This window comes from Mus pahari, chromosome 12, assembly GCF_900095145.1.
Source record: "Mus pahari chromosome 12, PAHARI_EIJ_v1.1, whole genome shotgun sequence".
Lineage (NCBI taxonomy): Eukaryota > Metazoa > Chordata > Mammalia > Rodentia > Muridae > Mus > Mus pahari.
Window position 1 is genome coordinate 88,883,518 of NC_034601.1, and position 16,543 is coordinate 88,900,060.

General features: G+C 44.4%; 1 protein-coding gene across 5 annotated transcripts in view; it reads right to left on the reverse strand.

Annotated features, from left to right (window-relative positions):
* The window catches only part of C2cd2 (C2 calcium dependent domain containing 2), a 62,071-nt gene extending 46,276 nt beyond the window's left edge, over nucleotides 1-15,795 (reverse strand). For 3 of the 5 annotated variants that reach the window (XM_029544197.1, XM_029544196.1, XM_029544199.1), the window contains exons 1-2: nucleotides 15,256-15,788; nucleotides 5,793-5,891 (exon numbers count right to left, since the gene is read on the reverse strand). In XM_029544197.1, the coding sequence (XP_029400057.1) occupies nucleotides 5,793-5,891; nucleotides 15,256-15,516 (360 nt within the window). In that variant the 5' untranslated portion in view covers nucleotides 15,517-15,788. Of the gene's footprint in view, nucleotides 1-5,792; nucleotides 5,892-15,255 lie in introns of all 5 variants that reach the window. The other 2 variants (XM_021209442.1, XM_029544198.1) reach the window with 2 other exon arrangements.
* Nucleotides 15,796-16,543: the final 748 nt, after the last annotated feature.

Genomic DNA, 16,543 nt, shown 5'->3' on the forward strand with positions numbered 1-16,543 from the left:
ACACACACACACACACACACACACACACACACACACACACCACTCCTACAGGTGAGGGTAAGGACAGCTGAGACAAAGTCTCACCCTTCCTACATCCATATCCAATAACCAATAGAGGGCAATCACTTTGGGAATCAAGAGCAAAGGTCTGTTTACTTGCCTGGCCAGCCTATCTGACCTCAGAGAACAGCACCTGGACATAACATTTCTTCATTTGGCCAAGAAAATGCTGAAGGGGTTAGAGTTTGCAACCCCATAGGAAGAACAACAATATCAACCAACCAACTCCCCCCCCCCCCCCGAGCTCCCAGAGACTAAACCACCAACCAAAGAGTAAACATGGAGCAACCCATGGCTCCGGCCACATGTGTAGCAGAGGATGGCCTTGTTGGACATCAATGGGAAGAGAGGCCCTTGGTCCTGTGAAGGATCAGTGCCCCAGTGTAGGGGAATGCCAGGGAGGGGAGGAGGGAGTGGGTGAGTGAATAGGGGAGCACCCTCATATGTGAGGAGCGGGTTTGGCCACAGCCCCAAGATGGCGCCCAGGACTACCGCCAAGTCTAATGGCTAACAACTGACTTCCTCAAATCCCTCAAGATAGCCACGTCCGTTAAACTGCACTGCACAGATGCACCACGATGAAAGATCAGATGATGTGACGAATGTAGTCCTGTGCCAATGAACTGTGCCTATATGGAATAGGGTAATGGGGAGTGGACTAGAGGGTATAAAAGGGGATGGCCAAGAGAGGTCGGGGGATCTTTTTACTGCACATAGTTATGTTCCTGAATAAACTGCTTTAAGAAGGACATCGGTTTCATCACTTTTCTGCTGGTCAGAGACGGTAGTGACACTCATAGAAGCAGGGGGAGAGGAGATGGGATAGGGAGTTTCCAGAGGGGAAACTGGGTAACATTTGAAATGTAAATAAATAAAATATCAAATAAAAAAAGAAAATGCAAAAGCCAAGAATTATAAAAGAGGAAGTTGTAGTGTGTGTGTGTGTGTGTGTGTGTGTGTACCTTCCAAATTGTCTTGGGCAGATTGCAAGCTACTGAGGATGCTACTATGAACAGACTCCTTGCAGGAGAGGAGGCAGTCATAAAAGGGGGAGGGACAACTTCATTTTGGTTTGTGTACTTTTCAACTTCCCAGCACATAGTATTTCCTGTAACTGTGTAAAAATGAACACATTGCCATCATTCCCTTTCTAAGGTTGCCTTTCTGGTAGCCAATCAAAACCATTAAAAATCTTTCAATTCGGAGACTACAGAGATGGCTCAGTGATTAAGAATACTGGCTGCTTCTGCAGAAAACCCAGGTTCAATTCCCAGCAACTACATGATAGCTCACAATCATCTGTAACTATAGTACCAGGGAATCTGACGCCCTCTTCTTGACCACCATAGACACTATACAAACACACATGTAGGCAAAATACTCACCCATGTTAAAAAAAAAATGAACATGCTTCTAAATCTTTCCACTTCTAAGAATAATAAAGCAATGAACACAAAGTGGAATGACACTGGGGCAAGGTAAAGCCAGCTACTGGTTACCGAGGGCTAAGCAATCCTGTGCACCACTTAACTCATACCACCTCTCTACCCAAGAAAGCTGGGTGCTGTGTGTGACCAGTTACACGTCCAGACAGGAAGCCACGCCTTGTGTGGAGAAGCAAGGGAGCATGGCACCTTGTCTGTCCTCAGATCCCTTCTCCTGCCCCGATAACACAGTTTTTGCCTAACAGGAAGATTACCTCCAGGAAGCCCTGTGCACCCACTGATAAGGTCATTAGACAATTTTAAAAATACAAGGGAAACATAAGTATGTGGTGGGAGGAAGCAAAGCAACAGACCTGAAGACCAAACAGGTTAATCTCAGGGAAGCTCATACTGCACAGGATATTAAATGTATTTGTGAATCCTCTCCATGTTTTCCAAGTTGTTAATTTTGGAACAATATAACTTCTACATTTGAGACAGAATGCAGCACTTGAAGTAAACTGTGTCTAAATTCCGTAACTGTGGGCAACAGCACACCATGGCACTCATGTCCCTGCCTATGGATGTGAGGCACCCACAATAATCAAACTAGGGACATGATGAGAACAAAACCACAGTGCAGCCACAGGAAGGGCAATAACATTTCAAATAAAGCTGAGTGGGTGAAATGAAGCCTTTTTAAAAGTTTATGAATTTATCTATTGGCTTTCATAATGGATGAAACTCACCCTCTCCTTTATTCCTGGGCAGGTAGTTCAATAGTGCCAGGACCCAACTCCAGAATTTTCCGTTTCCCAAACAGAAGGGCTGTCCCCACAAAAAAACCAACTCCATTCCCAGCCCCTCCCAGGCCCCATCCTACTTTCTGCCTGTGCATTTGACTCTATGGACTGCATCTAGAGCCTCACCTAATACCTCTTACAGTGTTTGTTCTTTTATATCTGGACATAGTAAAAGGTCCTCATACACTTGGAAGAACATGTCAGTCTTCCTTTCTTTATGAGGCTGAGTAATATTCCATGTCCATACTGATGTATTTACACAGCTTGGGCTGCTTTCCCTTTTGTCTATGGTGAATGGCATGATTCTGAGCAGGATGTGCAACCACTATTAACCTAAAGGCTTTGGTTGCTAATTCACCCTGTGGATGGACTAGTAGGAATGTACTTCACCCACCCACTCTCTGAGGCTACTTTTTTGGCAACATGAAGATACTTAATGCTGAACTGCTGTAATGTCTGTCCCTCCTCAGCTGCCAGGCCAGCTCTTGGCACTAATCCACCGCCCCTAAGAATTGGCAGTTTCAGAAAACAACAAACACAAGCTGCCCAACTCCCAAGAAGTACAGTCCTTATCTGCCACTGACAGAGTCAATGCTGGCTGTTGAAGCAGGCACTTTCTCAAGAAGGTACCAGGAAGACTGGGCCCCCTACTCTCTATGCCTCAGTTTCTATCCTGTAAAAGTGGCCACAGGGCCATCTACTTCCAGTCCTTACCAGTTACATGGGCTTTACCAACTTCAATATCCCAATGCCTGCCACAGGCTTCAGTTCCTTCTGCCACTCTAGTATCTTCCAGTTCTTTGGTCTCACTAAGGGGATAGCATGGGTATATGATTTCTGTACTAGCAAGGGTTGGAGAATCTCCCTTTGGCTGATGTCATAGCACCATAATAATTAATCTGGTCAGTTTTAAACAATATCTTAGACCCACCTAGCCTACCCCAACCTGGCACACTTGATTGTGCACCTGGGAAGCTGAGAGAATAGTCAGGCTCTTGAAGCATCTGTTATTTATGCCTGTGAGAAGAGAAAGTAAGCTATTTATCCAGATAAGGAAGAGGAATTAATATGTCTGATTCTACAAGTCCTTGGCCCTAACAACAGTTAAGCAAGAGGGATAAACAAACCTGGCTCATCCAGACCCCGAGCAGTGACAGCAAAGGAAACAAAGCTGTAATTAATCAGATGAATCTCCAATGTCATGAAGTGCAATCTTGGTACTAAAGCATGCATATAAACTGATAGGTTAGCAAGTACAAGTAACCCTTGCTGTGAAGGTAACACCAGGTGTGCAGGGTGAGGAGCGATATCATTCTCCTCCCAGCCTGGGCATACCTGGGATCCCCTCCAAGCTATCTGCTAAACACTCCCTACTCATTTAACTTGAATGTGAAACAGGTACAGACCTTTCACATGCAGGGGTGAGGAATACACAGATGCCACAAAGGAAGGAACTAGCCTAACTTCAGGATGGTCACCATTGTTCGAATGAAGCTAGGATAAAGAACAGAACTATTGTCTATGTCACAGCCTAAAAATATATATTCTCTTCACAGAGAGACTTGCCCACAGACACTTGTTTCTACAGCAGTATTCACTATAATTACAAAACCAGTTTAGATGTCCAACAAGAGAGGAATGCATAAAGAAAATACGGTTTAGATAACATGGAATCCCTTTCAGCTATTTAGAAAAATGAAGTTACAGCATTTATGGGAAAATGGATACAAATGGAGAGAATCTCATTAAGACAAATACTGCCAGTTTATCTCATTTGAGGTTCCTAGATTTTATATAGATGCATGAGATCATATATGTATAATATGATATACAAGCATAAGCTAAACTGTTAGGGAAACAGAGAAGACCACGAGTGGCAGGCCGGTAGGAGATGCTTATTTAAAAAAAAAAAAAATTGTGTGCAGATACCCTTGGGAGGCCAGAAGAGGTGTCAGATACCCTGAAGCTAGAGTTACAGGAAGTTGTGATCTACTCAGTAAGGATACTAGAAAACAAACTTTAGTCCTCTGCCAAAGCAGCGAACACTCTCAACTACTGAGCCATCTCTCTAGCCCAAATCTATATATTTTTTTATGTACATAAAAGTACATTTTCAAGAGTTGTAATGAATGGCACTGGGGGAGTCCCTTTTCCTCTTATAGTAAGACTCACTCATCTGATATCCATAAGAACCATGGTGGCAAGGGCATGCCACTAGCCATGTGGGACAGGTTTTTGAGTTTTGAAGATAACTGAATATTAGGCAAATCAGCCTTTTCTATTAAAATTGTATTTCAATTTTATTTTATACATGTTGTTATATTTGCCTGAATGAATGTATATGTGCTGTGTATTCCTTCTGCCTGTAAATTTGAAGAGAGCATTTAACCACATAGAACTGAGGCTAAAATCTGCTGTGTAGTGCCATGAGGGTGCTAGAAAACAAAAGATGTTTTAAAATCCAAACTGCAGACAAAATTTTCAAATGTAGTGATGGTGGCAAATCAAATAATCCATTTTTAATACAGGGGAAGATTTAGGCCCACAGATACAAAATGCATAGGATTAATAATAATCATTAGCAATAACAGCAATGACTAAAAGATGGTATGTAAATACAGCAGGCTGAAATTAATCTTTGATTTTTGATATTTCTTGGACTCAGTCTTGAGATTTCCTTAGACTTTCTGGTCAGTCTCATATGTGCATCTCACTTATAAACTCAAAGCAAGAGGACTAATTCTATACCACGTGGCACTGGCTCAGAAACTCAGCCTCACATGGTTGGTTTCACATACGTACACACACCAACTTTACTGAAAGAATTCAGCCTTTTAGACTGAGCACTCAAACACTTTTAACACATTGGTAGCTATATGGCTATCAAACCCTCTGCCTGTAGGCAACCACTCCAATCCCTACTAGGCCCTTCCCCACCCAGGTCCTGGCATCTCTAGCCTGGTTCTATTAGATGGTTTATCTGTCCTGGGAATTTCATATGAAGAGAGTAACATAACACAGGGATGCATGATATTTGTTGTTTTTTGATACAAGGCCTCGTGTTCCCCAGTTTGGCCTTAAACTCACTATGTAGTTGAAACTGACCTTGAACTTCTGATCTTCCTGCCCCTTCCTTCTAAGTATTAGGATAACAGGAACATACCACAATACCTAATTTATATGCTAGGGATCAAACACATGCTTCATGCATGCTAGGCAAGCATGTTTCCAATTGAGCTACATCCCAGCCCCCAGTAACTTGTTTTCTAGGCTCACTGATGGTGTGCACACATACGCTGGTGTTTCTGTCCATCTCAATGCCTAATGATATTCTCTTATGTGCAGACTAGACTTTTTTAGTTCATTTATCCAATAATAATCAACTTCTCCCAAGAATAATGGTTCTATACTTTCAGTAACTCTGAAGCAAAGCACTTGCCTATCTCCAGCTTGATATTTACTAAGTACACAAGGAAAGATTGCACAGTTCAAACACCCAACTCACCTTCTCCTGGGTTGACTTGACCACACTGGATACCTTCCCAACTGTCAGCTGCAAGGATTGTGGCCGTGGGTCCTTCTGGAAAGAGAGACGCAGTGGACCCTGTAAGACAGAGGCTGTATGAAGAAGAATGCATAAATGTAGTCTGGGTTTTATTTATTTTTAAATACACACTTGCTACAAAATTAAAAATTAAAAAAAACTGTAACAAAACATCTCAGCAATGGTTAAATATCAATAGGTTTATGCAGGCACACTTGCATGTGCACACACACACATAACCAGACATTGTTGGATCTTGCTCAGCACTTTGCAAGCAGGACCCCACAAGGAGGGAATGATGGAGATGGCTACTGTCTCAAAGATGAAGCAAAGAAGCATTGTGCTGAGCCCTAAAGTTCATAATGGATAAAAGTACACAGGGCAGGCTGTGGATGCACTCTGCCCTCTCAGCTGTCTCCTCCTTAGTAAGGAAGTGCTCTTCTCTGGAGGGAGAGAATTACCTCTCCTGCTTTATGAGGTTGTAGGGGCACTAGCTTGAGGTGCCATCTCCCTTCTCCTCTTTCACTGCTGGGCAGAAACTCAGAGCCTGGCACCTCTCTGGGATGTGAACTGGGATGTGAAATGACACAGAAGGCTACTGACTGGAAAGGAACCTGTCTAGTAGCTGTGTCTTGAGTCTTTATCTCACAGCCCTCCAAAGCTGCCTGGTTCCCCAGCCACATGGTTCAATAACTCCATGCATTCTCCAGCATACTCATGTCTTTGCTTGTGTGTGTGTGTGTGTGTGTGTGTGTGTGTATGTATGTAAACATTTGTGTGAATGCAAGCAAATGCCTGTCACAGTCCAAACGTGGAGATCAGAGGAAATTCTTGGGTCTCAGTCCTCACCTTTGTTCAACCTTGTTTGAGACAGTCTCCATGCACAAGGCTACCTGCCAATGAACTTCAAGAATTTTCATTTCTCTTATCTCACCATATGAACTCTAAGGTTATAAAGACACATGCTACCACACCTGACTTTCATGTGTGTGCTGTGGATTCAAACTCAGACCCTCATACTTGTATGGCAAGCAGTTTACTCATTGAACCAGCCCTCTCTCTTTCTAGGGCAGCAGAAATGGGTGGTGTCTCTCAAGTTAAAAATTTCCCAATGAGGGCTGGGAATATAGCTCAGCTGGCCAAGTTTCTGTCTAGCATACCTGAGGCTTTAGATTCTATTGTCATGGTGCTACATAATGCTGAAATCCTAGCACTTAAGAGGTGGAGGGAGAAAGATCAGAAGTTCAAAGCTACTCTTGACTACATATTGAGTTTGATGCCAGCCTAGGTTATATGAGACCCTCTTTTGCTTTTCTGTTTAGTTTGTTTTTATTTTTAAATCTCCAAATGGCAGATATATAAAACCAATGCCATGAAGCAGTAAAATTGATGCCTTATAAAAGTAAACATGGGCTTGGTCAGCAAATCAAGGAATGTTCTCTTAAAATGAGTTCTCTAGAAAGTCCCAGCTTGTATATCAAGATGCTCTTAGATTGAAACCATCTTTAACTTTTCCTTCCTTTCCTATCTGACTTCTGGGTGGTGAGGATCTACTGCCTTTTGTGTGTTCTGTAAGCCAGTACTCCATAGCTGTGAGCTAGTTACCTATATGGTATATATAGCAAAGATAGAAGACAGAACTGGCATGTGATGAGACCAGAGATGCTTTGGCAGGCCTAGTGCAGAATAGCCATGACATAACTCTCTCCTGATTTTTTAAGAATTCCCAGAGATCAAAGTCAAGTATAAAATACACAGTTCATTTAGATTTAGGATTTAGAACCTCACCCTGTGCTAATAGCACCTACCTCACTCCTCAATCATGAGAGGTGGCAAAAATCTACATGGCAGAGAGGATGAAATCACCATATCCAGGCTGTTTTGGCAGAGTCTGGGGCTGAAGCTGGTTTGGGGAAGAGCAGCTGGCTAAAGAATCTATGAACTTGCTGAAGTCACTGCACTATGAGTGAGTTGACCTTGTGGCACAGAGATGCCATCCACAAAGTGCCTAGATGTTAAGCATGCAAAACAGAGCCTCCCAGAGACAACCCTAGAAACACTGGACACAGACTGTCCTGTAGCCATAGGAGGGCAGGTAGGATGGAAGCTCCTTCCTGTGGTGCCTTCTGGGCAAAACCACAGAAGATCTTTAATGTCAAGGGATGTTCTTACAAAGGACACAAATTATAGGTTAAAATAAGGATGAAGAGACTACTCAATTCCTGCACTGCTGATAGTCTGCTGAAGGCTAGCAATACCAGTCCACAGTCACCTGCCCAGACTACAAAAAGACTCTGCACACACATGAGAAACCCATCATATAGGAACTGCCAGAAAAACATATATTTACACACATATCCATACTACACACACACACACACACACACACACACCAAACAAAAACTGAAAAGTTAGGTAGGTGACCTTCATACTCTGGCCCATAATACAGAGTCTCTGTGATTAAAACTATGGCTCTGTGCAATGGTGGGGAAAATGTAGAACAGGCTGATTCCAAGTGGAAGCTCAGTCATAGGGCCACAAGTGGAAAACTCCATACCATTAAGCTTTGTTTCAAACACAGGACTGTTTAAAATCTGAAATTACTTTCAGTATGTACTGGCCACCCTAATTGATCATGCTAGAAAACTAAAAGTGAGGAAAATGGCTGGAGATGTCTCAATTGGTAAAGTGCTTGCTATGCAAGCTGACAACCTTAATTCCATCCCTACAGGCTAAACAAAACACTCTGATGTACTGATGCTTGCACAAAATCCCAATGAGGAGGTTGGACTAGCAGACACAGGAGAATACCAGAGGCTCACAGGCCATGAGTTCCAAGCCAATAAGAGAGCCTATCTCAAAAAACAAGGTAGATGGCACCTAAGGAATGACAGTTGTGCACATAAATACACACACACACCAGAAGAGAGAAGACTAAGATGAACCCTGCTGTTGAGCTTAAAAGGAGAGTACTGATATGCATTCATGGCTTAGAAGTCAAATACTGGTAGACATGAAAATTCAGATATTTTCATGACCACACCTATGCTGATGTGCTATCCACAGGAAGGGTCTAGAACACTGAGAGCTGAGCAGTGGTATGCATACCCAAATTCTACATCCTCAACTGAAGTTGCTCAGAGAAGTGGCTGGATCCAGAGCCAGAGAAGAAAATACATGTAAAGAAAAAAGAAAAGAAAAGAAAAGAAAAGAAACACAAGTGTGGGCTGACAAGAACACAGCTGGCTAGAGAAACACAGCTGCAATAATTTTGGCAGCAAAGTAATAGTAATAGTACAGGATCAGAACCCATTGAATAATTTAAAGAACAAACAAACCACAAATCCAAAGTGACCTATACAACCAGCTAAATATACATGGAGGAGTGAGCATTATCTCTCTTAGCAGAGTTCCAGTTGATAACATAAGGAAGGAAATAACAAATCACCATTAAGGAAACTCCACATAGGTAATTATTGTAGGTGAGCCACACAGAGGGACACCAAATTGAGAGCAAAAACATCCAAGAATGCATCTCCCAAGACAAAGTAACTAGAGTCAAATGTGAAGACATAAGGCACAAAATCACCAAAGGAGCCAGGACCCACTTTCCCAGTAGCAAGTTACACCAATACTATGAGCTCCTCATACTGAACAGTCATGGGTTGCTATTTCTGTATGCACAGTCTCAAACCAACAACAGGATAAAACAGACAAATATTCAGCAAAATAACAACAACACTCTATACTATTAAGGTCACAAACAATAAGACAAAAGAGAAACCATCACAGTCTATAGGAGACTAAGAAGTACCAACTAAGGGTCACTAGAGACATGTGGGAACTTAGAGCAGTAAGATGTGCAAAGAAAGCTACTGAGATTGGGAAATGCTTTGTTTTCTTATTAAAGGGACTGTGATAATATTAATGTCTTGTAGTGTTACAATGTTACTTTCACTGTTTTTAGTTGTAGCTACATTGTGCTCAGGTTAACCTCTTGACTTATATGGTGTTAATTTTATTGAGTGCTTGGTTATAGTTACACTGTACCTAAGTGAGCCCATTGTTCTACCTGAATTTCTCCAGTTGTAAGTTATAGCAACCCTGTACCAACAGTAATTCTGCTCTAATAATTGAGTGATAGTTATGAGATGCTGGGTAAGGAACATATAGCAATTCAATTACTTTTCCAACTTTTCTGCAAATCCAAAAGCCAATCAGTTTTCAAAGAACTTTCAAAATAACAGCCCACTTTACTTACTCATGATATACCAGGCTCTGCTCACAGCCTCATACAGGCTCATAACATCTGTATGGCATTCCCTTCTTCAAAAATACAGAGAGATCAGACTTGTCCAAGACCACACAGCTAGTGAGTACAGAGTTGGGAATCAAACTCCAGCCATGGCTCTTACAGATCTTTCACATGGTCAAAGAACTCTTTTCCCTCCACAGACACTAGAAGAGGTTTGGAGTTAGCTTTGGTTGATTTTGGTTGGTGTGGATAAGGCACCCACTCTTTCCTGAATTCCTATTGGGAGCATGGCTGAATTCAAAGAAGAGCTCCATTGGCACTTGGGTTTTACCTTGCTGAGCTACAGTCACTGGCCACCTTCCTTTCATGTTTCTGCTCTTCAGAATGGTAAAACAGAGTACATTAAGCAGGCTGCTGTTCTTCTTGGGGCCTGTTGGCTCCCAAGTCTGAGGCTTGCATTCAGATGCCATGGTGTACATGACATTGTCTTCTTCTTCTACCAGGCCTATCTTTTACCCCACTCACGCACAGGGCTTGCTTCCAGCCACTTCTGAGCTGGGCATGAAATCCATCTCTGTGTGGAGAGACCTGAGTTCTGCCTCAACTCACAATGCAGAGAGTCATCCAGATGAAGGCAAGTGACCAAGAAGGAAACAAGTACAGGCTGCTGGATGTGTGGTTGGGGCTGCATCCTTACAGAATGGAAGAAGCCAAGAAATTAAATGAGAAAGGAGACATGTAGTACAAGAAACTCTGGGATGCCCAGTGGGAAGGTCCTTGTACTGGGAATAGCCCTGAGTGTATAAGCTACAAAAAGGGAGAGTGGGGTGTGAGGGGCATGGTAGAATTCACAGAGTTTCCCCAAACCCATTTTACTTCTCAATGGGGTGGGGTGCAACAAACTGATCCAAGGCCCTTACTTGAGTGGCTGTCAAGAGTCTCACTACCAGTCTTTCTGTGCACAGCTTCTGCCATTGGTTTTTGTAAATCCAGCTTGAAAATCATTAAATGATGCAAAGACACTGCAGTTACTGGCCACTTTACATGTAAGCGTCCAAATCTGAGAAGTCAGTGCTATTCAGACATGTTCTAATTTCACACCCACTCCCCATTCTCCAAAGACTATAAATTGTCCAACAGTCTTAATCAATTATTTTAGAATATTCCTATGAGGGAATCCTGAATTGAAGGATTATAGAAATGAGCAGATCTAAGAATCTTCCTAATCTAGGACCACTGCCAGTTGAGGACAGAGAGGAAACACCAGAGAAACCCGTGACAATAGCAGCAGAACATGGGCTCTGAGTCCTGCATGTGTTCTCCAGAGTAACAGGGCAGAAGGGAAGACCTGAAGCCACAGGTGAGGCTACCTGCTACCAGCATGCTGGCATCCCAAGCCAGGGCTTTGGAAACAGCAATCTGTATTCCATAGTTGCCTGATCTCAGTATTCCATAGTTGTCTGATCTCAGTATTCCATTGGGTAATCTTGGGTGGTGTAGGAGTATGGGCCATCACTAATGTAACTGATTATTACCACAAGCCAAAGTATTCAGGTGACTACAGGTCAATCATGGGGTAAACCTGAGCAGCTATCTTCAGGTAACACAATACGTTTTGGGTTCTCTGGCTCTTTGTTACAGAAATATGACCCCAACAATAAATATAAATTTTTGTAAAGACAAACTTGGTGAAGAAATGAGACTTAATGTTAAAACTGTCAATTATAGGCATTGCTGGGTACAGTAGATCTCTGGTTGATAGGTGGCTAGAGACAGGTGTGTACAGTGGCTTCTCACCCAAGGGGAAGAAAGTATCTCCTGTTCTCTAACCTTCAGCTAAGCCAAGCCCTTCTTGTGAATGTGGCACCATGATAGAGAAGCATGCAAGGGTATTTCTTATGAGTCCTGTAATTCCTACTCACTGGAAGATTACTCACCAGATGCCAGATCTGTGATGGCTTCCCCTCTTTCCCACATAACTAATCACCCTATAAACTACTTATGGAGTGATGGTTGGAACCTGGGTTGGAGCTCACACAGCTACACTTATAAGAGCACAAAGAATCCACCTTGAGTCACTTAGTCCTTGGATCTCAGGGATTCAGCTACATCACACAGGCCCTCTTCATTGGACCTTATTCAGAAGAAACACTTGAGGCTCATGATGAATTTGCTTCCCACATGGCATGGCTGTAGCTGATTTGGGACCACAAAGAAGCCAGATCTTGAGCCCTCCGTTCTCAAGCTTCAGCTCCTCACCTCTAGAGAGAGAAGGGCTTGAGCAAAAAGTTTGAGTTTCTTTCCATTTTAAAACAGCTAAGATGGGGCTGGTGAGATGGCTCAGTGGGTAAGAGCACCCGATTGCTCTTCCGAAGGTCCTGAGTTCAAATCCCAGCAACCACATGGTGGCTCACAACCATCTAACTCCCTCTTCTGGAATGTCTGAAGACAGCTACAGTGTACTTACATATAATAAATAAATAAATAAATCTTTAAAAAAAAAAAAAAACCAGCTAAGATGACTTAATGAGTAAAGTGCTTGCTATGTAAGGATGACAATCTAAGTTAGATTCTCAGAACTTAGGGAACTAAATTAGGTATGAAGGAGCAGCATGCTTGTAATTCCAGCACTGTGGAGGCTGTGGAGGTTGTAGAGGCAGAATCAGGTGGATTCTTGGAGCTTGCTGGCCAGCCAGCCTAACCAAATCAGTGAGCTCCAAGCCAATCAGAAACTTTGTCTTAAAATACAAAGTGAATAGTGTCCTTGAGGTTGTTTTCTGGTCCCTACATGTACACACATTACATGTGCACCTGCATACATATCACACACACAAGTACAAACCTAGCATAAAATCTGGAATGGGACAGGTTACTGTTTCCACTGGGTAGAAAAGTTACCTCTTCATGGAAGATGCTGGATTCTGATTGAACATTACTACTGTCTCTCCATTCCACTCCACCAGTGACAGACCAAGTATTGGTTGACTCCCAAGTATTAGTTCCCTACCTGGCTGGGGCAAAGAGATTTCAGGGACCTCTAAACTGTTGCTGTCTGTGCCTAGAGCAGCCTGGGAATGTCAGCCTAATCAGGGATTAGTGGCATTTGAAGTGGGGGGAGGGCAGGGAGAAACTCCAGCAGGCGTGGCTGCTGGGGTCAGGCTCTCACTAGTATAAATGCCTGCATCTGTTCCCCACAGTCATTACTGTAACAACAGTCATATCCTAAGACACTGGTAGATAGGTAAGTGACTGAGTTCCTGTCTACATGCAAAACCCTCCGTTTGAATACAACCAGGAAGTATTCTCAGGTATCAGGCATCAGTCAACTAGAACAAAAACTGCACTAAGGGATAGATGGCCAACACCAATTTCTGTGCAAAAGTGCCCCTGCAAAGTTACTTTGAGCTTAAATCCAATATGGTACTGGCACTTGCAAACAGGAGCTCTCTAGAGATAAACGTCTAAATTTGGCAAAGAGTAGAGAACAGACAAGACCATGCAAACAAGCCAGTATCTTTTCAGCCCACCCCAACCTCATGCCATCCCTAACCACAAAGACCAGATAAGAGGATTTCACCTGCTACTAATTCCATGGGAATTCACTTGCTCAACTTAGACCACTGTTAGGGAGGGGCTTCCTCTTTTTTCTAGTCAACCCTCCAGAAACAAGAAGCCCTGGGACCTTGTCTAGAGTGATCCTATCTTAGGAAGTCAACCAAGAAATGGCAGAAAATAAAACATCCAAAATTCACAGAAGGGAGAGGCACTGACTCTAGGCCACCAGTGTCTACCTCCTACAGATCATTAACCAGCACACTCGCTACCACCCTACTGAAAAAGAGAGCAAGACTGGCATCAGCTCAGGCAACACTGTGTTCTCTGTACTGAAGCCAAGCTTCTAACACCAGATCAAATGACAGTCAGTGACAGCAGCTTCATGGTGGGATCATGTTCACTTCTACATAAGAGGACACATGGCTTGAGTACTGACCCTGGGTAGAGGTCCAGCTCTGATGACTGGGCACCTATTCTAGGTGTCAAGACAGATGTCAACTGACCTTGTAGTTTTTGCATCCAAAAAAATCTTTTTCCAAGAGTCCAGAGCAAAGTCTCTTGTACTGTTGGATTTGTGCTAGCTCATACTTAAAGCTTTTTTTCTTTTTTGTTTCTTTGGGTGTTTGGTTTTTGTGGGGTTTTTTGTTTGTTTGTTTGTTTGTTTGCTTGTTTGTTTTAGCTCTATGGCTACATGTGCTAAGGCCATGGCACAAAGATTAGGCTCAGGGCCTAGTGGAATATTCTGAAAGTGGATAGGTTTGGCGTGACAATGACAGAACATTATGGTATTCACTGTGTTCAAGGCTGGCAGTGTGGGGCTTCTCCCCTGGGCTGTACAGCAGGTACAGAGGCCTGTGTACCTGAAGTTGAGGGACAGCTACAGTGCTGACAGGTGCCAGCTCCGTCCCACCAACCTAATTCCCCTATGAAATGCCTCCAAATTGTAGACGCCAGGAACTTGTCCTTACACTAACATCTCTTAAAAGTAAAAATAAGTCAGCAAGCAATTAATAATGAAAGAAACAACCACAGGAGTATGAGACATAGAGCCAGGTCAGCACATTTGGGTTCTCATCTTGGCTCTGACACCAAAGACTACTTTAACCTTCCAGGCCTCAGTTTCCTCAGATGAAGGATGATGATGATGATGATATGCTAATTTGGAAGTGACAAGCATTTACAGTCCCCAGGGCTATATCTGAGAAGCAGTGAGATCTCAATAAATGGTCACTACTCTATGTGCTCAGAAATGCAAGCCTTTTAGAATTTAGAAGCTTTAGGCAGAGAACAAGATTCTAAATGAAAGCATATTTGGATCACAGTTATCCATTTATCGGGTTCAAAACCAGTAGGTGTCCACCCGGAATCCTCTAGGGACCGGCTGGGTGGTTCTCCTACAGAAAGCCCACGGAGCTTAAGATGTTTGCTGTGTGAAACAGTCACGTTGTTAACTCTGCACCTCAGGTGCTTCACTCTCCCTGGCTCTAACTTCAAAGAATGCCTTGCCTCGGTAGGCTCTGGGTGGCAAGTCAGGGACTGTGGCGGCCTCCCAGGAACAGGGCTCTTTCTGATGCCCCTCTCACCTTCAAACACCACGCCCTCCTAGGAACTCACCCCTCTCTTTTCGGCCTCATAGTTCAGGGCGGTCACCCAAGCCGCCTGCCACTGGCTCCCCCAGCTATCCCGTGTCAGTATCCAGGAAAGGAGTGTGTCCGACTCCCGGCGCCTTAGCTCATCCGGCTCCGCCCGCCGCCGGGGCGGGGGTCGCGCCTTGGCCAGCGCCCACTGCGCCAAGTAAAGGCCCACGGTGCCCAGGGCCGCGACGAAGAGCGACACCAGGAAGAGCCACTGCACCTCGCTGAGCCACGAGCCCATGCTGACGGCGCATACCCGGCGCGCGCGCCCCGACTTCCCCGAGCAGCCGCGGCCGCAGGGCGCGCGGAGCCGGCGGGTGGCGACTCAGGACATCCGCCGGGACGCAGGGGCACAGGGTCCGGGGCCTGGGAGGCCAAGACAGCGGGGAAGACGGCAAGGACCGGTAAGCGCACCAAATTGAGCGCTGCGCGTCTAGGAGCCAAACGCAGGACAGAGGAAGCTGCTCCCCACGAGCGGCTCGGAAGTGCAAGGCAAAGGCTCTTCTTCCCAGCTTGCCGCCCGGGGTGTCCCGCCCACCGGCCCGCAGTAACCGCAGGAGGCCGGGCCCGGGGGCGGGAGCAGGAGCGGAGTCTCCTTTACAGCTCCGCCTCCTTAAAGGCCCCGAGGGCCCTCACCGCATTAAGGGCGCAAGTCCTCTCCTGCCACTACCTTGAGTGGTGGGTGAGAAGGTGGTGACCTCGTCGGGGTACTGCACTTGGCTTAGATCCAAAAGGTTACTGCCAGGCGCCTTGGCTGGGATCTGTGCGCTCGCGCGTGGGTGGGATGCCCAAATAAAGCGAGAATTCCAAGAATTTCCCCTCTGATATGACTAGGTCTTTTCGAGGCCAGCCTCAGCAGCCTGTATCTGTCACCTTAAAGTAGGCTGATGGTCTGCAATATGGGGATGATGCCTGTCCTATTTCAAGATCCAGGGAGGTGCTTGTCAAACCCAGGCCATAGTTCAGGATGTGCATGGATCATAGACTTTGGAGTGTGTGTGTGTGTGTGTGTGTGTGTGTGTGTGTGTGTGTGTGTGTGTGTGTGTAAATGTACATGTGTGGTATGGTGGGAGGAGAATTTGGTATGGTGTACGTGGTGGTGAGATGTGTATGTGCCCAGTATCCGTGTTTTGTGCATTTGTGACAGCTTTCTGCATGCTCAGCTTGAGAAGTTTCAGAAAGTTGTCAGAAACAGTAGTCAGATTCTCCAAGACCTGACATAGCCTAACTCTTAACATGATTCAGCTGTGTTTTCTGCAGCTGTGTCA